This window comes from Ammospiza nelsoni, chromosome 5, assembly GCF_027579445.1.
Source record: "Ammospiza nelsoni isolate bAmmNel1 chromosome 5, bAmmNel1.pri, whole genome shotgun sequence".
In the NCBI taxonomy this organism is placed as follows: domain Eukaryota; kingdom Metazoa; phylum Chordata; class Aves; order Passeriformes; family Passerellidae; genus Ammospiza; species Ammospiza nelsoni.
The window spans coordinates 12,812,480-12,839,346 of NC_080637.1; the positions used below are offsets into that span (position 1 = coordinate 12,812,480).

A 26,867-nucleotide genomic window follows, 5' to 3' on the forward strand; every position below is an offset into this window, starting at 1 on the left:
TTCTTTTCAGCTTCTACACAAAGTATAGATGTGAACAATTCCTCCCCATGAAGTCCCCCTGATATTTGCATGTAGAGATTTCACTGTTTTCCAGGCTTTTGAAGGTGTGTAGTATAACAGTTGATGGTTGAACTTGGGGATCTTAGAGATCTTTTCCAACCTTAATGATTTTATGATTTTATAGTAACCCTGTGCAGCTCAGACTACAGCCCCAGGAATTCATTTGCAAAACATCCACAGAAAAAAAAAAAGTAGTCTGGCATGTCCTCCTGGGTACCAAATAAGTCCTGTGGAGAGAAGAATCCAAAGAAGGAATCTTGTAATATAAATAGACTGAGTGAGATTTTTGTTGTGCCCCACCTCTCCAGCTGCAGCAGAAGCATGAGGTGCTTGGCTACCTTGCCTGAGGGGAGCAGCAGTGTAAGGCACTGGCTTTGCTCAGGGTGGGAGCAGCAGTGTAAGGCACTGGCTTTGCTCAGGGTGGGAGCAGCAGTACAAGGCACTGGCTTTGCTCAGGGTGGGAGCAGCAGTGTAAGGCACTGGCTTTGCTCAGGGTGGAGCAGCAGTGTAAGGCACAGGCTTTGCTCAGGCTGGGAGCAGCAGTGTAAGGCACAGGCTTTGCTCAGGGTATGAATGTTGTCCGACACCACTAGCAGACAGGAGATTGTCACAGAAAAGCAAGCCAGAAACTGAGCAGCAGCTGGTCACCCATCCCACCTCAGCATGGTAACAATCCAACAGGACATTGGTGGATTGTTCTGTCATATGGATAAACTTTAATTTAAACTGTGCCATATGGATAAAACTTTAATTACCATGACTTTATGAGGACATGCTCCCAGTTCTTGCACTTCTAGTCTCTAGCATTAGTAGCATATGACTGGTCCCCACTACTACTTATCAGTGGAAACTAGAATGAAGCCTGCTTTACTTCTATCTTACACTGAGTGAGGAGATTCACACCTTGGGTTTCTGGCTCCTCTTTCTGAAAATTAAGCATTTGGGTTCCTTTTGCACGTGAGATGTTTTTAATGGAGTAAATGTCTTTAAGTTATAATCAAGGCAGACTGTCTTTTCTTTTCTGGCATAATGCCTCATCTTTTAACTTATGCCCAGACTGGCTTGCTCTTTATTTTCAGGCTGCAGTGGCCTTTAAAACAGATACTTTGTCAATTGTTTTAAATGCTTTGATGTTAAATATCTTTTCTTAAAGGACTGTGGCACTCTTTGCACATTTTCCTTTGTACAAAGGGACGCCAGCCCAGAGAGAAACTGGCTTCATGTCTATCAAATGTCTTCTTAGACTTAAAGTGCTTGTGCAGATCTTACATACAGACAGACAGACAGACATACAGACAATATGGTGTGGCTCATAACACACAGTGGCACTTTTAGCACTGTGGATGCAAATAAAGTTGTGTTTTGAATTCAGGACAAGTGTAACATATTTGTTTTTCTACAGTGGGTCTGTAACAGCCTGCAAATGACAGAATGAAAACCCTACTATCAAAATAAATGGAGGAAACATTTTACTGGTCATGCATGGTGATATAAATCCCATCAAGTCCCATCCCTCTGACAGCTGGCTGTGGTCAAGGTGGGGTCCGATGTGGTGCAGCTGTGTTATCCTGGATCAGGCTTCTCCAGGAACAGATGTACTCTAAGAAACAAATGAAGAAAGGAAAAGAGCAGAATTTTGCTCTGAGGCTGCAGGGGAGGTGACCGAGAGGGATTATAAAGAAAGAACCATCTCATAACCACAAGCTGGTCAGAGCATGTACAGCCTGTTGCTGCACTCCAGGCTCTCATACCACGTCCAACTGAGATGTGTCTGTTGGACAAAAGGACACTGTGGCTTTTGGGAATGTGGTTGATGTGGGCAACTGTCGCAGACATTTCTCCACAGAAATCCTTTTCTTTCATATTTCTGTGTCTTCGGGAGCCAGAGGCCCCCGAAGAGAAGGTAAACAATTATTATCAGCTGCTGTGGAATGCAATAGGATTCACCTTGATTGGCTCATTTTCTATGTTTATAATTAAGGGCCAATCATCAGTGCAAGCCAGGGGACTGAGTCCCTGGACACAACTTTGTTGTGGATTCTTTTCTATCTATTCTTAGCTTAGCTAGCAGCTCTGCAAACCTCTCTCTATATTCTTTTTAGTATAATTATAATGTATTATATCATATATTAATAAATTCAGCCTTCTGATCAAGATACAAGATTCACCGTCTCTCTCTCACCAGCAGCGACCCACTCAGGCCGCTGTAATAGGCAACACATCAGTGAGGATCTGCAGATAGTACTGCAGACCTCACCACCAGCATGGATAGAGTGGGTTTGCCCACCCCAAATGATTGCAAAAGAACAAGGTGCAGTGTAGGGCTACTGTGGCAAAGGCAATCAGTCCTCTTTTCTACTGGTAGCGATCATCAGAAGATAAATGTCAGTAGGGCAAGATGTGTGCTAATTCTCAGGACAGAATATGAAACTCAGTTTTCCAGATTCCAGTTTTGTACTCACTATTGGTATATGCAATGAGACATAATCCTGTCTTGTTTCCTCACCCCAAAATATTCAGTATGTATGAAAGGGAGTAACTTAATGGTGAATATCTGAGGGATGCATTGGGAAATCTGTACTTTCTGCTGGTCAAGAAGCTCCAGTTGCTTTAACAGGGCATGACCAAGTTAGCTTACCTAACTCTGCAACAGGCCTCTTGGTTGTTGGCTCTTAAGCAGCACAACAACAGAAAAATATGACTCCTGGGATCTCTGTCTAGCAAAGAGCAACAAAGATCCCAAGATAGGTCTGAATCACCTCTGGAGACCTCTCCCACTCTCTAATTTCCATATAAATATATGAAGTTGATTTTCTAGTCACTACCTTATCTTAGATGCCTAAAATAAAGTGAAATTCCCATTCTCAAAGGGAGAGATGGTAGGTAGCAGGTAATCAGATCAAACTCAGCAATCCTGACAGACATAGCATGACTTTTTATGGAATTCAGTAAGGACTGCATAATGTTAAATGCAGTCTAAAGGACTTTTAATCTCTATCTGGAAAACCACTGTTTGCTTAACATAGACATTTGATACCAGAAGCAGCAGAAATCTAGTGCTTTCCTCCATTCAAGCCAAACCAAATTATAGGGAAGCAGTTAATAATAATACCACTGCACAGATTGTTTCTAATTTCTTTTTCATTTGAACTGGTTTTTTACTTAAAAATGGACAATGGATCTCAGGCATCAGGTTGAGAAAGTTCCAGTGTGAGATATGCATTCAGATAAGATTAAATAAAATTAATTAACATTTAAATCTTACTGCAATAATATATATGTCTCTTTCCTTTATTTCTAGAACAATAAAATATTAAATTTCTTTCCTATGTCCCCTGTGGATTCTCTATGAAACTTCTGGCACTCTCAAAGATAAGGTACAGAAATGTGAGATTTCTTGCAGATTTTAGTAAAATAATTGCTTTCTTGGCTCACTTGGAATTTCTGTGTTTAATAGATTGCCTCAAGAGTGAACAGCTTGGCCTGAGAATCAATGCTAGGATACATATGGAGTTTAATACTGTATTCCTCACCCCAGATGAGGAAAATCCCACTTAAACCTCAGCTATCAAATCAATTGTGAGGAAGAATATTGAGGTTATTGAATCTTAGGTCCCACAAAATTCTGCAAAACAGATTTTTTCTGCATGATTCAGTAAAATCATTCTATAAATGTCTTATTGTTCTTGCATATACAGATCAGAAGTGAATGCAAAAATAAAATATAAATGTAAATAAAATTAGGTAAAGAAGTAAAATACAATTCATTGTCTGTAGGAGTTTTCAGTCTAATGTGTAAATTACTGTCTTGGGCTTTTATCTTGATTGCATAATAGTATTATAATAGTATACTATGATCTGAAATGAAAGTACAACAAAAAAGAAACATGGAGCAAACCACAGCTAAAGATCTGTCCCCAGGGATTTAGAAAATAATTGCAGTGAAATGATGAAATGCTTATAAGAATATCAAAGTTCATTTAATTTAACCTTTCTATAGTTTCTTATCCTGAAGAATAGGGGTACACAGGGTTTTTATTCAGGTTTGGCTTTTTTGCTACACATACACTACTTTACAATTCTGTCTTTCTCCCAGAACTGATTGGATTTGTGGAATCCAGCTTTCAAGACAGGACTCTGTCTGCAGCACTGAAAGGATTTTTAAGAAACACTTTTGTGATTCCAGTATTGGCAATACACTGAGGGTAGAAAATTGAAAATCAACATTTAGAATTGAGGAAGTACTGTCTGGGGCACATGGGACTATCTTTTTTTCATCCTGTCAAGATTCATAAAATGAATTGTGACATTCTTTCAGATGTTTGGCACATTACATTGATGGCTCCACTCCACATGTTATTTTTCTTTTAGTTTTCCACTGTCCAAAAAAAAGCACTTATATTAACATATTCCTGAATTAGCATTTTCCTAAAATAAATAACAGAGCATTTGTAACTTACAGTATCCTTCAGTTACACAAGTTTGTATTCAGGAAATGTAAACAATCATTCTCTCCTTCAATAAGTAAAGAGCATAGCTCAGATGTGCTCCCCAAGTGATGGCCCCTTTTTCTTTCCTTGATATGATTGAAGAAGCCAGAATTTGCCAAAATGAGAATTCTCCCAATGAAGCTGGAGCAGAGGGAAAACAGATGTTGAAAACTGGTGAAGTCTACATGTAGGCTTCTCCAACACCCCTGCAAGACAGATGTCAAGAAATGAAAGGGACAAATTAATTTTTCCCAGTGGCTTGTGTTCTCTTGTCCAGCTGTGGTAGCCTACAGCAAGTGACAGACTGCTGTAACACATTTTGGGCATGACATGCAATTGCTTTATACCCTCAGGTCTTTCCAGTTTTGTGTCTAAGAGCAGAAAATTTTCCACCAACACTGTTCAGCTTCAGGAGGAGAACAAACAGATCTTATGCTTTCTTGGTGGAGCTCTGAGAATGTCAATGGTATTATGGGGTACCTTTTGAACAATACACAAGAGAATCTCTGTATTTTTAGGAAAATACGTTGAAGCTCGTTAACAAAAATATTTACTGCCTATGCCATACAGATAAAACTTTAATTACCATGACTTTATGTAAAACCACACATGCCTACAATTTATCCAGTATTATTGCCATGTATGAACATAATAGTCAAAGAAAAGATTGCACTGTTTTGTAGCAATGGACTAGAAAATGTCTGCTTAATTCTCACTTTTCTGCCCCTCTTTTAGTGAGCTAATTAAATGCCTTGGTCTTTAAGTTGCTACTCACACAATCCTTAACATAATCACACATTTTACAGTTGGGCTTTCTAATTAACCATTCAAATCCTACAGAAGTAGTGGAAATAAAACAATTCATATAAAAAGTACTGTTATGTTAAAATGAAAGAAAAATCCCAAGAAAATTTTTTTAAAAAAGCATTAAAAATACACATTCTATAGAATATTTTAAGCATAATTTCCATGGTAATAGTACAACTCCTCTACAGTTTTTCGACTACTTCTGAAATGTTAGCCTTACAAAATTTCCCTTTGGTTTCATTCATCCAGTGAGGTGGAAAAAAATCTTTTTAAAATCCTTTATCCAACTGTGATGCAATGTGATGTTTTTTTTGGTTTTAACTGTTCACTTAAGTACTTGGTCATAACCATTAAGCACTGTTCCAGAACCCAAAAATGGAGAAAGCCGTGGAATTCCTTTCAGGGCTCTCAAATGCACTGGCAAGCAAACCCACTGTCCTCTGGTAAGGAGGATTGTGGTTTTCCCTGTTTGATGCTGATCTCTTCTCCCTGAGCACTATTAGATCATGCTTTCTAGAGGCACATCCCTACAGCTCATGATGACACTTCTAAGCACGCAGGAATGATGCTTTCAGAAAACAGAGCAAATTACTGGCATTTTGAAAAAGAGGTAGGTAGTTCTTAACTTTCCTCTAACCTCAGCCCTCATTTCAAATTTCACCCTGTCACTGCACAACAATCTCAGCATGATTCTCATGAACAAGAAACAGATGCCTGGTAAAGAGAAATCAGAACAAGACTGTTGCCCCATCTGCCTCATCTTTTGTTCTGAAAAGGTTTTGTTAGATGGAAAGTTAAACTGTCATATTCCTCAGACTCCAGCTCTGCTATTTCACATGTATTTTATTATATGGAGAATCTTCTCAATTTATATAGAAATTAATGTGTGAGTCTTTACTTAAGCATTAGGAGAATTTAATTTTCTTACAATTTGGCATTTCATATTGCTTTTGGAATATATTTCAAGATACAGTATATATTTGAAAGTTTCTAAAATAGTACTGTATTCTAAAACCTTTGTTTTCTTTACAAGTTTAGTAGGATACTAAAGTAATCCAAAACAAAACTATTTTTAGATTGCAGTAATAAATATGACTTCAATTTATATACTAAACCAATGTAAAACTGCAACAAAAGTTCACTTTTTAATAAACTTCCTTCTCAGGAAATCAACTGTAAATTTGTATTTTTTTCCAGCACAGGGTGGCTTTTTTTTTTTTTTTTTTGATATCTTAGTAAAAACTGCTTTTTTAAAGCTGCAGATAGAAACCCCCAACTAATCATGACATAAAATTAGTCTATTTATGGCTACAAAAAGCAAGCCTTGTTCTCATTATGCAGTAAGTACTAGCTGTTTATAGATGTGACAGTTTGCTGGAAGTGATCCAAACCTATAGTGCTATTATTCCTTAGTAAAACTTAAACAGCTGTAGTCATGTAATTCAAAACCCTGGAAGGCTGCTGCAGTGCTTGCTCAACCTCAGTATACCATGAATGCAGGATGCTGCCAGTCATATAAAGGATCCTCTGCTTCACATTATGAAAGAAAGACGTGAACTACAAACCTGAATGCAACCTGGAATTTCCAAACAGATGATCTTGTGACAGCCTTTGCAAGAGTGCAGGTATGATAAACCTTTGTCTGTGAATTTTCTGCAGTGAGCCAAAGTAATTTACTGTAAACTGGGGAATCTTTGCAAAAAAACCCACAAAAAACAGCAGAGTAATTTGTTACAAGTGCATGCTACAGAATCAAAAGAACATAAAATGTCATAGTTAAAGTTTTCTGAAAATTACTGTAAAGAAAAGATGTTCAACATGAAATATAATTATCTACTTGCTGAATTTTGAAAGCCCATTTCTTCTGCTGCAGTTTTTCTCTGCTCTTGTATTGCAGATTAGTGGGGAATAGCACTACCATGCAAGATATTTCACCATATGAATCCAGTAACATTGTAAAATTATCTTAAGCAACGGCAAAAGCAGTTGGAACTTTGTGCATATTTTGCAAGTATGACTTTTCAGTGTAAGTTTGTTGGACTGCTTTTGCAATTGATTTTACAAGCAGTGCCTGCTGGAAATGAAAACCAGACCTCTATCAAAAGATACTAAAAGCAGAAATGTGTAGTTTAAACTTCTCAAGTAGTATAATTATTTAGAAGAGTACTATTAAAAGAATCTGAAAAATTGAAAGAGTTACAGTTACAAAAGTGAGTAATGTAATTTTAGGTTTTGATCAGTTCTTTTGGAAAACATTTCTTTATACTAAACATTAGTTAAGAGAAAGCAAATAGTCTAAGTGGAAAATGTTAATCAACAGCACTCTGTAAAATCAAGAATCTATACTCTGAAATTACTTAAATTTCCAGCTGCAGGTTTATATCCCACTGAAAACTATTCATTTGACTGAATGATATTCCCAACTGGAAAAAATAACAATTACCACAAGCACCACAAATGAAAGCATACAGAAAATCAAAACCTAGAATTAGGACCTTCTGCTCTGGTAGACATTTAGTCGTAGTCATGCAGTTCTGCAAGTCAGCAAAATTAGGCATTTTGAAAAGATGGGAACTCCCACTGAGGAGCTGACTGCCTAAGGAGTGGCATACTGACTTTTGGAATTGACTTTATGCTTTCAGTATAGAGTAGGAATTTACTTTACTTTTGGAATTGACTTTATGCTTTCAATACATGCTGAACACAAATGCAAAGAGGAAGTATAAAAAGAACGCCCTTGTGAAAAAAAATACAAAAATATTAAAAAATAAGATTACTTTTCATTAAAAAAACCCAATGATGTGCATTAGACCCAGATATTAGAATATAAAGGCATGTGTTGTGTTATCTTTTTTGAAAATGGAAATGCTTAATTCATATTAAGTACAAAAGTAAAAGTATCCTTCTTTGTAGAAGGCAGAGCTATTTTGCATTTTAGTGTGATATCCCACAGAAATGAGTGGGATACTTATTTGGAGAGTATATTCCCAAATATATCTGATAAAATAAATAATAAATTGAGAGACTGGAGTAAACACTCTGGTAGCTCTCAGTCTTTTTAATGTACATGTTGCTGCAAGACTGCACAATTTAAGATACAGGTAAGCATTTCTTGCTGTATTTTGAAGACTGTGGTCAAAACCTCACAATAACCTAGAAGAGATACTGATTTCCTTTACTGGTCATATGACCAATTTTTAATGATCTGAGAATTTTAACACATGCCTTCTTTTTTCATTTTTAAAGTGATATCTTCCTTAAACTCAAGGAGCGCACAAACTACCAAAAATCCTTGTTTTGTGTTACAGCTAAATTCTGCAGGAATTCTGTCATACCAGTTTTTCAATTAATTTTGACATTTGCAGTCTCAGGATCATTGTTTTAAAGCAATCTGACAAACTCACCTCCTGACATTTATTCCTCATGTCTACCCTATGTGACAGAAGTTTTCAGAGGGAAATTTTAACTGACTATCTCTTTTGTGCAATATGGAGGCTAAAATACTTGTATGGAATACTATGAGAGAATAAAAAATGACCCCTACACTTCCCCAGCTCCTTGTTCCAATAAAGGATGTCTGATTCACCACAGCAAACTTCGCATGCAGCATTATGAGATGCAATACTGCCACCTCTAAACACTTTGTGTTAGTTACCACAGTACACAGAACCTGTGCTGAGCTAATGCTTTTAGGATTGCCATGTGAAATGTTCATAAAATCTGCCTGCTATCAAATTCTTCACAGGACAGCAGCTTTTTGTACATCCCCATAATCTCAGAAACAATGAGCTTTGCTTTTTGTCTCAAAATTATCAATACAAAGAGTGTAATCTCATGGTTTTTAATCAGAAACAATGTGTGAATGGAAAATTTCATAGTAACAAGGTACAAGATAACTGCAAAAGATCTTTTGTCAGTGGAGAATTTTTCTTTGCTATTTACACTTCAAAAAAATTATGTTCCAAACTTCAGCATAAACATATGGAAATCTAAAAACACAAAATATCAGCCAACATGGAAAAACATAGATTATAATAAAAGTAATACTGATGAGATGAGTGGTAGAATTGGAGACACTACTGCAAAACTTTGCCAAAACAAATGTTAATTATGTGAGTATATGGCATTTCAGACAAAGAAAAACAAAATTCTAAATGTATTATGAAAATGCCAAAGAAAAACATGTTTCTGAACTTCATGAGGATGTTATTGAAAGACATATATTTCTTTTTCCTCACAGGAGAAAGAAATAACGTACAGCTATTTTTCAAACCCACGTACATCTTTGTGATGACTGCTCTTGTGAACAACTCACCTCATTTCTTCCATGGCAGCTTTTAATCCAGCAATTCTACCTGCCAGGCAGACCTTGAGTCTCTAGGGACACCTCTGAAGCAGGAATGGCAGACTTTTTAAAGATCTCTGCCTTCAGCTCACTGAGCTTCCAAATATCAGTTTGGAATAACTCTTTTTTTTGCAATTGTCACACAAGGCCTTGGCTCACACAATGCACCTAGCCACAATCCTCTCTTTCAAAGATAAATTTTTATCAACATATCTAACTTCCAAACTTCTTGCATCATCATGAGGAACTGGACATGGACATGAAATTTTTGGATAGCATTTTCTTTTAAAAGTTTTATGAAACTGTGCAATACATAAGAGAATATAGCATATATTTTTAGACATATTAAAAAGATAAAAGGACTGCTATATAAATTAAATCTGTGGGGCATTTATTTCATTTTGTATAGCACACAGAATCCTACAAATAACTCAAAAAATACTATTTCTATTGCACATGCCTCTGAATTTCCTGCAAAATTATTCTATTTCATATTTCTTTGTAATTTACCTTGTCAATAATCATAGAGTTCCTTTAGTACTCTCTACAACAGATTTTATTTAAATAATACTATCTCTATACAACAGATTTTATTTAAATAGTACTATCTCTATACAACAGATTTTGTTTAAATAGTACTATCTCTATACAACAGATTCAGCCAGACTTAAACTGGCTGAATAATAAAAATACCCAGAAGTATATTAAAATTATATTTGTGTGTGTATATATATATCTATAAGGGGAAAAAACCTGAGTAAGTATCTTTAAAACATCATAATAATTTCTGTACATCTCAGCCATTTTCTTTGGAGACCTCAAAGTAGAATACTGACAGATGTGATGCTACTGTTATTACCTTGAAGTATGGTCATTTTATAATTTTAAAGGATACCTACACTATACGGTCCTACAGAGCACAAGGGACTTATCACTTGATTGAAGGTTAGCATATGTTAACACATTTTGCTAAACAAAGATTACTGTAAGCCAATCCTGATACCTAAAATCATTGGTGAATTTTCTCAATGAATTCTGGTATATTTCTCTAACCAGTAATAAAATTTAATAGAATATAATTTACACAATGCTTCCTGTTTAGTTCTACCTTCTGGAACATTAAACTTGAGTAATTATAAAGCTTCCATATTTTATTGACCTGCAGAACAGGTACTACTCATATTGTTCCATTCTTATATAATGGGAACAAATCTCCTAGTATGATAAATGTTTCACAATGAATGTCAATGTAATGCAAAGACAAAAAGTCAGTACTTGTACATGAAAATGTAATAGTGGAAACTGTCTTTTTCCATGCTGTGATCACCTTTTCCCTATTTCAGTTATCAGGCAAAAGGACCATCTAGATAACTGAAATTCAATACCAGCCAATCCTAAAGAGGAAATTCTGTGCTTTTGAAATCCATTCCTGCAACAAAGGATTTGAGAGAGGAGATATATCAGTAAAAACAGGTATGTAGATAGAAGATAACCACAACCTGTAAGGTGTGAAGGCACAAGGAGTGGTGAGAAAACTGGGGTAAATAGTGATGAGGAAAATCTCTGAAACCTTGCATGCAAAAGCAGCACAAAGGGGTCTGTTTTAAGTGTCTGAACACAAACACTTGTAGCTTGGGAATCAACCAGCAGGGACCAAAATCCATGCACTGATACAGAGCTGTGACTTCACTGGGACTCCAGAGATGCACAGAGATAGTACATGCAACTGAAGGGGTGCAATGAAAGCTTCCAGAATATTTAGGAATGACAGCCCAGAAAGCTGAGGATGAGCTGCACTCTATGCAAAATCATGACTGGGCTTTGCTTTGAAATGGGTGGAAAAAAAAAGTCAACTAAGAACTTATTTGTAATGATTAGAAGCCAGGCCTATGAGCATTACATTGTGGTAGGGATCTGCTGCAGACTGCTTGATCTAGATGAGATGGTGGATGAAACCTTTGGGCAGCTGAAGGAAGCTTTACTCTTGCCTACCCTGGTTACTCATGAGAGACTTTAGCCACTCCTATATGCTGCCAGAAAATATGGCTGGGCATGTATTACCGCGCCTGAGTGGGCGCAGCTGGTGAGAGAGAGACGGTGAATCTTGTTTCTTGAATCAGAAGGCTGAATTTATTAATATAAGATATAATACATTATAGTTATACTAGAAAGAATATAGGGAGAGGTTTTGCAGAGCAGCTAGGCTAGCTAGGAAGAGATAGAAAAGAATCCACAACAAAGCTGTGGCCAAGGACTCAGTCCCCTGGCTTGCACTGGTGATTGGCCCTTAATTATAAACATAAAACATGAACCAATCACCAATCAAAATAGGTGCCCCTGTTGCATTCCCCAGCAGCTGATAATAATTGTTTACCTTGTCTTCTGAGGCCTCTGGCCTCCCGAAGACACAGAAATCCAAAAGAAAGGATTTCTGTGGAGAAATGTCTGCGAAAGGCATGAACAATCCAGAAGACTTCTAGAGTATGTTGAAGACAGTTTCTTGATCCAGCTGGCTGACAAGTGGTCTAGGGAAAGTGTTCTTCAACAGGTGAAGGAATGTGAGCTTGAGTGAATGTCACCTTGAATGAACTTAAATGGCTTTTGTTACTCCAGCCATGGAAATGAGAAAATGAGAAGTTCAAAATCCAGACAGAAGAAAATTGGACAACTGTAGAAGAAAAAACTCTGAACTTGTTAGTAGATTTTGGCTACTTTAGGTATATGTTGAACAGGATCTCAAAGGAGACAGCCCTGCAGGGCAAAGGGGCCCCGGAGAATTGGTTAATCTTCAAGGACAAGCTACTCCATTACTTTTTAGCCTCAGTTCTTACAGCTAAGGCCTGTCTGAAGGCTTCCCAGGTGCCTGGCTGGAGCCTGTGAGCAGAGTCTGAGAGTGAAGCAATACCCCTTGTAGAAGAAGTTAATGTCAGGGAGCACCTGAGGAAATGGGATGAGACAGGGTGCATCCAAGAGGAAGAAAGCTGTCTCTTGTCATTGAGAGGCCTCGCTCATTTTTGAAAGGTCATGCCAGTCAGAGGAGATTCCTAATGACTGGAAGATAGGAAATGTCACTTCCATTTTCAGGAAGTGGAAGAAGCTCCAAGAAACTACAGGCCAGTCAGCTCCACTTGAGTCCCTGAGAGGTTATGTAGCAAATCCTCCATGAAGCTCTGTCCAAGCACACAAAGGATAAAAAAATGACAGCAAACAGCCAGCATGAGTCTATCAAGGGCAAAGCATTCCTCACTAATTTGAGAGTTTTCTATGATGAAATTATTAGATCTATTGATAAGGGGAGAAAAGCAGCCCTTGCATCACTAACTTGACTATCCTAAACAATTTTTGTTTGAAGTGCTTAAGCTGTATTTTACCTACGTTAATTTTCAAAAGCTTGTGTGAAAATATTGGTGTTTCTGGGCTAGAACACTGGATATACACTTCACTAAAAAGTGACTATAAATGATACGAAAGATTTCTTTTACATACTGAACACTAGAAATAGCCTGTAAATCAATGAATATATTAAGAAACATAATTTCTGAACAATATATTAATGTTATTCTTAGATTAATTTATTATAAGAAAAATTTGCCTATAACATTGCCTTTTCTAAGAAATTATTAATTAAAGCAAAGTGAAACATTGTTTTTCTATCAAAGAAGAGCAATAAAAAAGCATTAAAGAAAATTAATGGAAGCAAGATACACTTTAAAATATTAAGATGAGAAAAAAAAATTGACAAATACACAATGGTGATTGCATTCTTAGACACATTTAAAATTAAACCTCTTAGAAATATCAAGAATTTAGTGAGACATTGGTAGAGCCCAAGTGGATACTGAAGGAATAAAGGAAGTTGTAAACAATACAAGATTAAAATGTAGTTTGACAACTCCAAGCTTATAATAACAACCCTCCTCCCAGACTGGTGAACTTTTGAAGCCTGTTTATCAAAATTAATTGAGATTGAATATATCATTTTGCCCTGGTAGTGTAGAAAACCAGTGAGAACTTCACAGATTATCTCTGAATCCTACTTAACTCCATTTTTAAATTACTTAAGAACACAAGTCTCTATTTTTTATCAGGAAGATTTGTAATCCAAATAGCCACAGCAATTGAAAAAATCTTTCTTCTTGGTATAAATTAGAGTTTGTAGAAGGAGTTTGTAGTTTTTATATTTAATCCCTGGCATTCACAGATATTTAAGTCTTGCAAAATTTTTAATTCACCTAAAACACCCAAAATGAAACAACAAACTCCAAACCTGAAACAAAATTAAAAACAAAAACAAAAAACAACAACAACAAAAAAAACCCCAAAAACCAAAAAACCAAACAACTAAAAAAACCCAAACCCAACCAAGCCAAAAACCTCTCATATTAAAGGCGAACAGTTCAAATTCTCAGTGCATGACATAAATGTAAGAATTCCTCATACAGGTTCAATCTATCTGGGCCAATATCCTGAACCATAGTCACAGCAGATTACTGAGATGAAAGCACAAAACCCCAAAAATTGGGGTAAACAATCCTGAGAAAATGACTTGAAAACAAGCCCACCCTTGAGCACAAACTAAAACTGGCAGTCTGATGGCTTTCCCTGGTTTGACTCTGCATGTGTTCCAATTGTTCAGCATTCAGGAAGTTGGAAAAGACCAGCTTCAAACTCCTTGTTTGAGCTCATCTTCCAAGATTAATTTAAATGCTAAAAGGTCCACTCTGGTGCTGTTTCCTGAATACATGAGAATCTCCTAACAAAGATCAGTGAGAAATTAGTCCATATAGTTTCCAATGTTTAATCATAATGAAAAACAGTAGACCAGAGTAAGTAAAAACTAACAAACAAACAAAAAGAGATAGAACATTGAATCTTCAAAGTAATTGTGAAGTTCCAAGAACTGTGATGATTGAGTACTTGACTTATATAATCTTCCATGGAAATGCCCATTCCATCTGTTCTAATGCTTTACTTTTCTTCCAACACAGGGATCCCACACACCCCAGCTGTGCCTCCTCAGATCTGTACAACATTGATTCGCACTATCCAAAAATTTCAAGTGTTCCAGCTGTCAGAAAAGAACTGGAGGCAGCTGAATGTCAGGATGCAAGTAGTTATTATTATATTACTACTTCTTCTTTGTAGCGCATCTGACTGTAGGAGGACAAGGAATAGGAGTTTGAGAAAAAATGAAAGGGAAAACATTTTAAGGAGAGCATCTAGCACTGTTAAGCGCAATGCCCGAGACCTACCATGTGATATTTACACTTATCTTCATGAGAAATACTTAGACTGTCAGGAAAGAAAATTGGTTTTTGTGGCACCTGATTGGCCAGAAGATATAAAACACATGCTGCTAGCAAGAAACAGAATTCGTAAACTAAAGAATAATATGTTTTCTAAGTATAAAGTGCTGAAAAGTCTGGATTTACAACAGAATGACATATCAAAAATTGAGAGCGAGGCTTTTTATGGTTTGGATAAACTTACCACGCTCTTACTTCAGCATAACCAAATTAAGATTTTATCTGAGGAGATTTTTATTTATACACCCAATCTAAACTACCTTCGTCTCTATGACAATCCCTGGCATTGCAGCTGTGAACTAGAAACTCTTGTTACAATGCTACAGGTTCCAACAAACAGGAATTTGGGAAATTATGCCAAATGTGTGCACCCAATAGAACTGAAAAATCAGAAGTTAAAGCAGGTAAAAGCTGATCAGCTATGTAGTGAAGAGGACAGGCAGGATCCCAAAAACATAAAACGGGAGAAGCCTGAACCTGCCAAACCAGAATTTGATTCCTCTTTGTGCCACATGTATGTGTTTCCTGTGACAACTCTGAACTGCAGAAGAAAAGGTTTGTATCTGTCATTATAACTGAATGAATGATTTTAATATTCTAGTTATTTAATCCATTCTACATTTATTTGCACATTATTTATTGCAAATGAACTCAGTATAGTACTCCCATTGCTTAAATGGAAATTGCTTATTGTTTTTCTCTTACAGCTATCAGCAATAAGCATGAATTCTTCCTGCATTTTCCCTCTGCTCAGCAGCCCAAATTCCACAGATATTCCTTAGTGCTGTGATGTATCTAACAGAAATCAACAGGGATAAAAGCATATTACTTAAGTAACTAGTCTGAGTGTACAACTATAAACATACTAATCAGTCAGATTACAGCTCTGCTGAACCTGCTGAACTGATACAGACAAGCACAAAGTGTCTTTTCTTCCTTCCATTGTACAAACACAAAGATAGCAATAACTTTTAACAGAGGTGAGCTGTGAAGCAGGACTGGAGCAGCCAGCTGTGTTTTCAATGCCCAGAGGAACCTGATTGCAAAGGAAAGGCTTTGCATCCTCATATTTGCTGCACAAGATTTCTTCTACTAAGGGAAGAAGTTGTGTGTTTTTGTTAATAAAGAAATACCTCCTCTGTATTCTTCCTCCCAGCACCCAGCAAACAATTCAAAGTTGAAGGGACTTCAGGAAATGTTTTTCAGACACTTGGATCCATTCCATCTCTAAATCTTTCTCAGGCCCCTAAGAGCCACAGTTAAGCCCTAAGGGTAAACCAGATGGGGTATATATCAACACGAAAATGCACATTTATTTGTCCTTTATATTTCCCATATTTTATCCCACGACAAAACAAAGCAAACAAAAAAAAAAAAAAAAAAAAAAACAATTCAGAGGAGAATAATTCTTTAACATAACAATTCTGAAAGAAGAAGCATTGCTTGAAGCAGCCAACATTGTGAGACCTTTACCCCAATTTTAGCAGAGCTTAGCCTGCATATTTTATTCAGCTGAACTTCTATTAGCTTGAAGAGATTTTTTGTAAAAACCTCAGTGTGCCCTTACTCTTGCACCTTTATGCCAGAGAAAAGCTCAGAATTCAGTATAAGGAGGTAATGTCTAAATATCAAGGATTAATGATTTCAGTATTTGATTACATGGCTTATCTACTATGTATGTCATAAAAATGGTCTGTGTTCTTTACTTTTATTTCACCCTGTAAATTCTTTTCTTGTCTATCTGGCTCAATTTTCTCTTTCTTTTACCATGAAGCTACTACATCTTTTAATTAATTATTTGTGCTGCTTTTATTATTTTTTAATATTCACCTATCTTACCTTTCCTTGTAGATAAGATCTTAACTATTAGATTATAGATTGTTATCTTAATTATCCTTCGTAGAATCTTAATTCATATCACTCTTAGTATTCAGTAAATTGTTATTGAATAAAGCCCAGGCATAAATTACAATTTTATTATAAGGAAAGACTTTACAGCTCTCCCCTCTTAGTGGTATCAAAGAGATGAGCTGAATACACAAATATACCCAAAAACTTCTGAGGAAAAAAAAATTACTTTTTTCTCTAAGTTCATAGAAACATTCAATGTGATCTGATCTTCATGGGAGTTTCAAAGGGGTTGATGGTATTTGAAAGCATGGTTTATTGTCTTTAATATTAATAATGGAGGAATAAAGTTATTTTAACATTTACACAATAGTACTAGAGGATACAGAGACTCCCTTCTTCAGGTCAAGAACTAATTATGTCAATCCAGAACTTCCTGCATGCTTGCATGGACACACTGAGTATGTTTCAATACTGTTTGGAAGTACTAGATCTACTGTGCATATGTTTGACAGCTGGATGCAGATATCCCATGGATATTTGGTATTTCTGAACATATGGAAATCTTTGATGAAAGCATTGTACTTACTGTCTTTGTATATGAATATTGTACCGCAGATGCACATTTCACTGGAATTTTCATCAGAAATAGGAGTGTAATGCACACAAAATCCAGGGAAAACACAAAAATGTCTCTAAATCGGTGTGGACAAGAATTCAAAATAGAAAAAAAATAGTGTATCAGTTAACAAACCAGTAAGATGACATGAAAAGCTCCAATCCATTATTCCTTTACAATGGAAGGAATGGAATGACAAGCACTTGCTCTACCACTACTATGTCTAAAGAGGTAGCACAACAGGTCAGGAACTTTCAATTAATGCCAGAAACCTCATGAAAAAAAATCTTAAAAATATATTAATCCATGTGTATGTTCCCTTTTTTAAAAAATAATTTGCTTATTTCTCATCAGACCAGTGATATGCCAGACCTTGTGGGACTCCAGAATGAAATACTTTATGTCCTTGATTCTGTTTTACCAAAAAACAAAAACAAAAACAAAACAAAAAAAAGAAGCAAAAGCAGTTTGTTTGCATTTCTACAAAGAACTTGGATTTTCAAGGACAGTTGAAAAAAGAGTCTGCTTTCTAGTACTTCCAAACTCTCCGAGTCTCTAAATTCAAGCATTATTTGTATTCATTTGGTGGTAAATAGGCCCTGAAACTTTGACATCTGCAGAAGCAGGAAGCAATCCAACCACAGCAGGCTGGAGTAGTTATAATATTTATGTATTTATAATACCACAGCTCTGCTCATAATCAGATATAAGGCAGGAAGACTCTGGTATGTTGCTGTAGTCTCTTCTCAAAAATACCTGAGTCATTAGATATCTTCAGAACTTCAGAAGTACCACACAGAGCCCAGCACAGATCCAAAAACTACTTGCTTTCATTCAAAGATGGTCAGACAAGAGACACTGCTCATTTTCTTGTTATGACAGCGCAGGATTAGAACACTCATTGAGCAAATATAATAATCCTGGAGATTAGGTTTGTTAACATTACCCTGAGAGGGTTCAAACCACAGGCTGCACTTCTCAAGCATGGGCCCTTACTACTGGAGTAGGAGCTGCTCTTTCTGGAGTTCTCTTGCAAGGAACACTGTAAGGACACCAGTGACTGAGAGGTCCTCAGCTACTTTGGAACTGCCAGTGATAGAAGTAGGAGAGAGAAGCAGACAAAATGCCACTCTGCTGCCTGGGTGGTGTTTTATATAGTTACTCTGGTTTCTTTTTTTAAGCAATCAAGCCCTTCACACATATTTTTTTTGTATTATTATAAATATAAATATATAGTAATGTATTCGTATAAAATAAGGTACTACTTACCCTATTCCTATGTGAATGGTCTAGTTCTACTATATGAACTAATGAAGAGAACAATCTTCACATGAAACGTAAAAGTACAAGTAAAGAAAGAATGAAATTCAGAAGTTGAAAAATCATGGTGGCACTAGTAGAGGGGATAAAAAGGAAAGAAAACAAGAAAAATATTAGACTGATAATACTCTGTCTGGCATGCAACTGTAATACCTAAGCAGTAAGAATAATCTAAAGCTGATACAAGTTGCGTCTTTTTCATTTTTTAAGACTTAAAGAAAGTTCCAGGCAACATACCTCCAGATATAGCTAAACTTGATTTGTCCAACAACAAAATTAGACAGCTACGAGCCAAGGAGTTTGAAGATGTCAGTGAACTGAAGATATTAAATCTAAACAGTAATGGACTAGCATACATTGATCCTGGTAAGAATAATTTTAAATATTCATAAAAAATTATTTCTCTTTTATTAAATACTGTCTCTATCAGATATAAACTGGGTAGGAGGGGGAAGGATTTAAAATTCTAGAGGCTGGTGCAAATTTTACCTTTTGTACATTTCAATCCATAGAGTAAAGGTTTGCACTGAAATATATTCATCATGAAAATCAATAGAGAAAGACACATTTAAGTTGCTCTTTCTAAATACTAAACTCACCAAGTGCAAAAGGTTATTCTGGAACCTGAAGGCTAACAGTTTTCCAAAATGCTAAGTAGTTCAATGATTTTTAAAATATCTTTGCCACATCTAAGAAAACATTACAGGAGGCTACTTTTCAATTATATTTTATGATAAAATAACAGACAAACCTAAAGAATTTAAACACTTTTTAGTTAAAAATCACTACATAGAATTGCTTTTAAGTTATACTTTATTAGGACTCAAGTATCTTTATTGGCAATTTGCTTATAGCCTATGTTCATTTGGATTTAATTATGAAACTGGGTGAGAGAAAGAGAGAGGAAATGTATCAAGCAAAAAGGGCCTTATCTAGTACCATCATGCCAATTAAACAGCAGCAGAAATGTTAATACAGTAAAATGGTACTTGTGAGGTTTAACATTACACAGTTGATTTATTTAAATTAAGACTTTTGCTATTAAATGAAACAGTATCCGTGCAAAAAATATGAACTGCTCTCTGAAATGTAACTCACAAGCATTATTATGAAGCTCCATATTTACTCCATTCCAATCTTAAAACATTAATTTGAAGGTTCTATACATGCACACAAATACCTACACACACACACAAACCTCTGGCCCTGCACATTGTCTGATAATAAGTTTCCATATTCCTACTTCTGTATCATGAAAATAACAACAGGATTCAATGAGTAAATCAGGCATTCACCCACCTCCACTGTCTCTATTCCACACTCAGGCAGACTCACGAAGTGTTTTATAGCTTTGCCAGCAGTGCAACTCCCCTAATACTTCACTTCTGAAGGCATGAGCCATATTTTAAAATTCAATGTTTGACAAATCCTTTTATAGCCTCTAGCCAAAATAAAACAAAAAAACCTCAGTAGCTGAAAGATTATAAAATGTTTTTCCTCTTCTAGATATGTTTTTTTTGTCACAGATATGTTTTTTCCTAAGTTAACTTTACAAGGTACAATAACTATTTTTCTATTGATTAGCTGCTTTTTCAGGCCTCAATAACTTAGAAGAGCTGGATCTATCAAACAACAGCTTGCAGAATTTTGAATATGGAGTACTGGAAGATCTTTACTTTCTGAAAATACTGTGGCTGAGAGAGAATCCTTGGAGATGTGATTACAACATACATTATCTTTTCTACTGGCTGAAGCATCACTACAATGTTCACTACAATGGCCTAGAATGCAAAATGCCTGAGGAATACAAAGGATGGTCTGTTGGAAAATATGTTCGAAGTTATTATGAGGAATGCCCAAAAGACAAGCTTCCTGTTTATCCAGAAACTTTTGATCTGGACAAAGATGACGAGGAATGGGAACGACACAAGGAGCAAACAGTTCAGACAGTAAAGAAGCATGGTGTAATTGTCACTGTGATAGGCTAATAAGGGAAAACTTTCCCTTAGTAGGCTTAAATATCTGATGCTTTGAGAAAGAAAAACATGCTGTTTACATTTGTTCTAATTGTTCTGTCGGTTTGTAGGACTATCTCCCTACAAAGATGTCTGTATATTGCCAAAAATAACTACAGAATGACATTAGTTCAACAGCATCCTTCATCTAATAATTGTTTTTGACAATTTGTTCTGGACACTCTTGTGAAATACTTTGGCAAATTAATAGACACAAATGTACATAATATGGTTGGAAGAAGTTGTCTTATGTATGAACACAGTTTATGTTCACATAGAAATAACTGCAGGATTGTGACCAAGACCCATTTTCCTTGAATGTATTGACAGTTCTTTGTATCTATCAGTTTCCTGAAATATTCCCAGAAAATGTTTCCAAGATTTTTATATTGACTTCCTGTTGTTTTATTGTAGACCAAAAACCAAACTTAAGACTAACCTTAAATACTATTCTAGGAAAAGAACAGCAGCTGTTATACTAATTAGGATTCAAACACAGAAGGTGGGTTTCACTTGCTGATTTCCCAGTGTTCCTCCTCAGTCTTGAATGAATAACTGAGCCTCTGCCTCTTCCATACCTGAGTGCCCTGAAAGAAAAGTAGCCAATTTATGGTTGGTTCCCAAGATCCAGCTCCACATAAATTGCCTTGCTTGGTTTTTGAGGCAAGCAGAGCTGAAATCTTTCTAGGATGAATTTTAGGTTGTTGTATCATTTTGACACAGATTACGTGCCATCACTTCTAGGTGACAAAGATCACGTGAAGGATGCTGTGCTCTGCATCCAGCACATCAGTGCCCACCCAAACTGAAGGTAAGTATGCCTTTGATAGCTCAGAAGTGTGGGACATTCTCTGAGTTCACTCTTTCAGCTCATTTTTAAAATGCACGTTACAACACCTCCTTGTCAAACAGCTATCTATGTGAGTGCATATTGATTAAAACCTGTGATCATTCTAACACTACAGTAACAGGGTAGTACAAGTGCCTCAGCTAAATAGATGAGATCTTTAAAGATAAAATTCCTTGCTGCATAATATACTTAGATCACTAAGAAATGTGTACGTGCAGAGTAGAAATTCAGGGCCAAAACTTTAAATTTCTCTTGACTGTCAGGGAAGAAGTTCTGGGAGACTCCATGGAGAAACTTTCCTCCTTTAAAGATCTGGAGACAACTGTGGTGTTTTTGCATTCCTCTGGTGCTTTAACCACAAGTCCCAAAGGTGTCTCATTTTGTTCTACAAGACAAAGCACTCAGTGCTTTAGTGCTAACATGAAATAATAGAACAACATAAAGGAAAAAAATCAGGAGATGTTAAGGGTGGTAGGAATGCCGAAGAATCTCAAAGCAAACACATCCCATTATTATTTGCATTCTATTATGTCCTCCATTATTCAGATATGAATATATTTAATGGTGCTTTGCTGACAAACTGGGTAATTTAGCCATTTCTTCCACAATATCCTCCAAAAACAGTATCTGACTCATCCCTGTTCCTAGAAATATCTTAAGCATTACCTTCACTGTTAAAGGTTAATCCTGATAAGACAGAACAGAGAGGAAAATCCTAGTTGCCAGTAACCCTAAATAGGGCATATTCTGGAAACTTAAAAGTGCTGAAAGTAAAAAAAAAAAAAGTCTTCCACAAATAGTAGCAAATATTAAGTAATGTTGTCCTCCTCCTCTCAAATTCTGGAGAATTATCTCAATACAGAACCACTGGGTATGATTGAAAAGGAAGGCAATAAAACCACAGCAGAACATTTGTTATTGGCAGCACAGCCAATGGTGAAAATCTGAGTAGGAAAATATGCATTTATAGACCACGTTATGTTAATTTCTGCAGAGTCAGTGCTGGGAAAAAATACTAGCTTAAGGCAGGCTAAGTCTGGGTAGAAAAGACAATCCTGGAGAAGTATTTAAGAAGAAAGAAAACTATAAGACAAAAAATCTGTGTGAGCAGTCTCTGACCTCTCAGGTCAGCAAAAAGTACCAGTTGAAAGAGCAGTGGGATAAGACTGAGGCCACATGCAGTGGACTAACTGCTCTTGTTCAAAGGCCCTGGGGATTCCCACAGAGACACCCCCACTGAGGATGGGGCAGAATAGACAACAATAATTGCAGTAATTGCAACTACAAATAATGTCAGAACACAACAATAGAAATAGGAGTTTGGGGCAAGGATAATATAGGTTAGCATGATCTCCTGACAGTGACTCATATTCTTTGAGAGAAGACTCTATGAACAGAAAAAGCATACAGGAGTTATGAAGGTAGTGCAGAAGGAGGTAGCACAAGAAAAAAGACAATAATATATCTGAAAAACATACACATGGGGGAAATTACTAACAATTGATAAAAACTTCAGCATTGAAGGATTAATTGCTATTTCTCAAAAATGTGTTGTAAAGTACAACCTCCATCAAACACCACACCCATAAAACACAATTTAATCTTGACATATCTATGTTTCTGTACTGTTAATCAAAAAGGTCCCAGAAGAGCTTCCATTTCTGAAAGAAAATAATGGGCCTCTTCTTTTACAAGCTCTTTAGGTCTCTTCTTTCTGTAATTTCTCTCTTGATTTCCCTTCCTTCTCTGTCCATAGCCAGGAAATAATTGCATGATACAATTGCATGAAGACAATTGCCTTGTCTTCCTGACATGCAGTGCTGCCTTAAGGGATGAACTACAGTGCTCTACTGAGGCAGTGTCCCTCTCTCTACACAGCCACATGAAACACAGAAAAGATCATTTTGTGCCATGTTTTCCATGACAGAATATAGGAAAAATAGATATGTCTGTCAATACTGGAAATAAGACACTTCAAAAGCTTCAGAGGAAATTTTAGCTCCTGCACTATGAATACTAATGGCAGCATTTAAAGGCAGTTCCCAGTCACACATGGAAGACAAATGATTCTCCACAATCTCTGAGTAGGTGGAGGAATACCACAAACAGCTGAGCCACAACCCATGCATCTCATACACTCATATTCTCTGGCACAGTAACACATTGATTTGCCAACGACAGTCTGAGCTGGAATCATATTAACATTCACATGCAGATATTAGACAAAGACTTCTATTTTATGAATGCACCACAGGCCAAAGTAAAGAGTACACAAAGCCAATTTTTAAAATTGCAGATAATTAGTTTATCAAGAAAACCCCACAAACATGTTTAGTCAGACAAACAGACCTAACCCACAATTAAAATAATTGCTCTTATAACATTAACAATAAAGGCATGTTGCCAAAATCTGTGTAATCTTGGATTTATTTGGAAAGATGAGGTCAGAGCTGTAGCTTGAATAATTTCAAATGGAAAGGTAGCCTATAACTGAACAGACAGCTCAACACAGTTTGTTTGCTGAAAAAATGTCAAAGGAAAAGAATCTCAATATGATTTTCAATCTTTAAAAAAAATAGTTTTGCAGCAACATTAAACCATCCACAAGAACTTAAAAAGAATGGCACAAGTAGGCAATACAATAAATATAGCTAGCCAGTGAGTTTCAACATAAAAACATATGTAGTTGATCTACATATCAATAGCATACTAATTTAAATTAATTTCATGCTTAAAAAAACTATTGAGTATCTTCAAAGCCAGAAGAAACAGCTTTAAAATCAATGTTTTCTAAAAGCCTCTGAAGACTGTCATATATGATTCATCACAACCAGTTTAAAATAGCACTCAGTAGATATAAATAGACAAAATGTTTGATTTGGAGCCTACAGAAAACATTAATTATCTACAAAAATGGAAAATGCAGGATTTGTAGAGACAAGAATTGAATTTAGTAAGATAAATGAAAATGGGTGGCAATCAACATACTGACACTCCAACAGATATAATCAACACTAGATATGAATCAGTTAAATAATGTGACAGTGAAGGCCGTTTGTATACAAAATGTAATTCTATCACAGCTGTTCTTTACTTTTTTTTAAGCTCTGGATGCAAGAAACCTTACAATGATTTCAGTTTTGTACTCAAATACATAAGGAAAACAATCATAGAAGGATTTAATGTTTTTAAGTACAACACCTATAAAGGAGGTGATGTGGCTGTGTATGGTTTATTTTGCATTGCTTTATTACCTCCTAAAATTCATGATGATACTGGATTAAATTCTGTCACAAAAAAATTTGCATGCTGATATCATTGAGAATGTTATTTTATCCTGTAATATAAAAGCCAAAACCATGACCAAAATACTTTTTATTCTTACCCAGTTTTCTTCTTCATCACCAATCTAGAGACAAAATTGTTCTCACCCATAACTACAGTCATTTTCTAAGGCAAAAGAAACACTCAAATTGCTATAGGCTGCATCAACCATTTCAATAATGTATTATCTGATTAAATAATAAATGCATTATAGTCTTAAAATATAAAACCCCCTTTTTTTATTTTGAAAATAAAAAACATTTTCCTTTCCTTTTTTGCATTTGAATTCAGTTAAAGGGTAGGCTAGAAAAGAGTCAATCAGTAACATTCTCCTGCTTCAGAAATAGTGTGCCAGGAATCAAAAATGTTTGGGATCTTGCCTAGTTGTAGCAGAGGAGGTTTTCTTCTCATGAAAACACTTCCAAGATGTTTTCAGACTCTTGGTGATAAGATAGATGAGTAACAGTTGGGATGCAGATGATTCCTAACAAATCAAGTACACTTTCACACTTTCCTGCCCACTTCTCTGCTTAGTGGAGCACACAACCATATTGAGAAAGATATTACTGACCTGAAACTATTGCAAAATGCTGTCACAAATGGAATTAACCTCCAAACCCTCAGTCACATGCACTTACATGCACAGAATGAGGAAGAACTAAGATGCTATTTTACATCTAGAAGGACCTTGATTTGGCAATAGAATCAAGTACTGATTATTTGTGAACATCACATTAACCTAGGACCACAGTTAGTTTGGAGGGGGGAGGTTAGCTTGTTTGTTGTTGTTGATGTTGTTGTTTTGTTCGGGTTTGTTTTAGTTTTTTTTTTGTTGGTGAGCCTCTTGTTGGAGGCCAGTAACTAAAGTATAGCCCAGGGGTCAGTATTGGGCCAAGTCCTGTTTAACATCTTCATTAATGACCTGGACAATGAGACAGAGTGTACTCTCAGCAGGGCTGCAGAAGACACTGAACTTGGAGCAGTGTCTGATAGACCAGAGGGTCATGCTGCCATTGAGGGACCTTGACAGGCTGGAGAAAGGGGCTGACAGGAAGTTCAAGAAGTGCAAATTTTGGCATCTGGGAAGGGACAACTTAGGGCACCAGAATACTTTGGGGGCAAGCCCAGCTTGAACACAGGCTGTCAGAACAGGATCTGGAGGTCCTGCTAAACACCAGGTCAAACCTGTGATGTGCCCTTGCCAAAAGAAGATGGGTGGTACCTTGGGCTGCATTAGGAGTGCTGCCAGGAGATCCAGAAAGGTGATTTTTCCCTTCAGCACAAGTGAGGCCACACCTGGAGTACTGTGTCCAGTTCTGGGCTTCCCAGTACACTGGAGAGAGTCCAACAAGGGGCAAAAAGATAGCTAAGGAACTGGAGCATATTCCCTGTTAGTAAGGCTGAGACCTGTGACTGCTCATTTGGAGAAGGCCCAGGGGGCTCCTAGCAAGGTAGCATTTACTGGTACCTTAAAGCTAGGCCAATGAAAAGAACAGCAACCTCAAAGATTCAAACATAACACACATGGATGTCACTTCTGCATAATATTTTCTACATGTTTACATGCTAAAATGCCACATATCCACAACCATTTGCAGTACTGAATTACACCATCACATGCTGAAATATCTGATATGCAAAACTTAAAATCTGCAATTCTAACTGTGAAAAAGAAACCAGAAAGGAACACACTTAATAACATCCTTCATTATCAACTTTTATATGAGAAAAACTTCATGCTTCTAGTGTAATTACTTTTATAACTGCGCAATAATACACTAATGGCAGCAGTTTAAAGTTGATATGGTAATTGGCTGATAACAAAAATTAAAAAACACTTTCTGATTTTATACCATATCCTGTCACTGAAGAGAATTTTTTCT

The 26,867-nt window shown here is 36.3% G+C and overlaps 1 protein-coding gene across 2 annotated transcripts; it reads left to right on the forward strand.

Annotated features, from left to right (window-relative positions):
• The first annotated feature begins 5,877 nt into the window (after positions 1 to 5,877).
• On the forward strand, positions 5,878 to 21,197 carry LRRC17 (leucine rich repeat containing 17). 2 transcript variants are annotated; one of them, XM_059472397.1, is made up of 6 exons: positions 5,878 to 5,967; positions 6,858 to 6,982; positions 11,046 to 11,175; positions 14,691 to 15,563; positions 19,006 to 19,161; positions 20,380 to 21,197. In XM_059472397.1, exons 4-6 carry the CDS (start codon positions 14,807 to 14,809, stop codon positions 20,781 to 20,783), a joined length of 1,317 nt encoding a protein of 438 aa, XP_059328380.1. In that variant the 5' UTR covers positions 5,878 to 5,967; positions 6,858 to 6,982; positions 11,046 to 11,175; positions 14,691 to 14,806; the 3' UTR covers positions 20,784 to 21,197. The 2 variants fall into 2 exon arrangements, with proteins under 2 accessions (XP_059328380.1, XP_059328379.1); XM_059472396.1 differs by lacking the exon at positions 5,878 to 5,967 and having other exon boundaries at positions 6,799 to 6,982.
• The last annotated feature ends 5,670 nt before the right edge of the window (positions 21,198 to 26,867 follow it).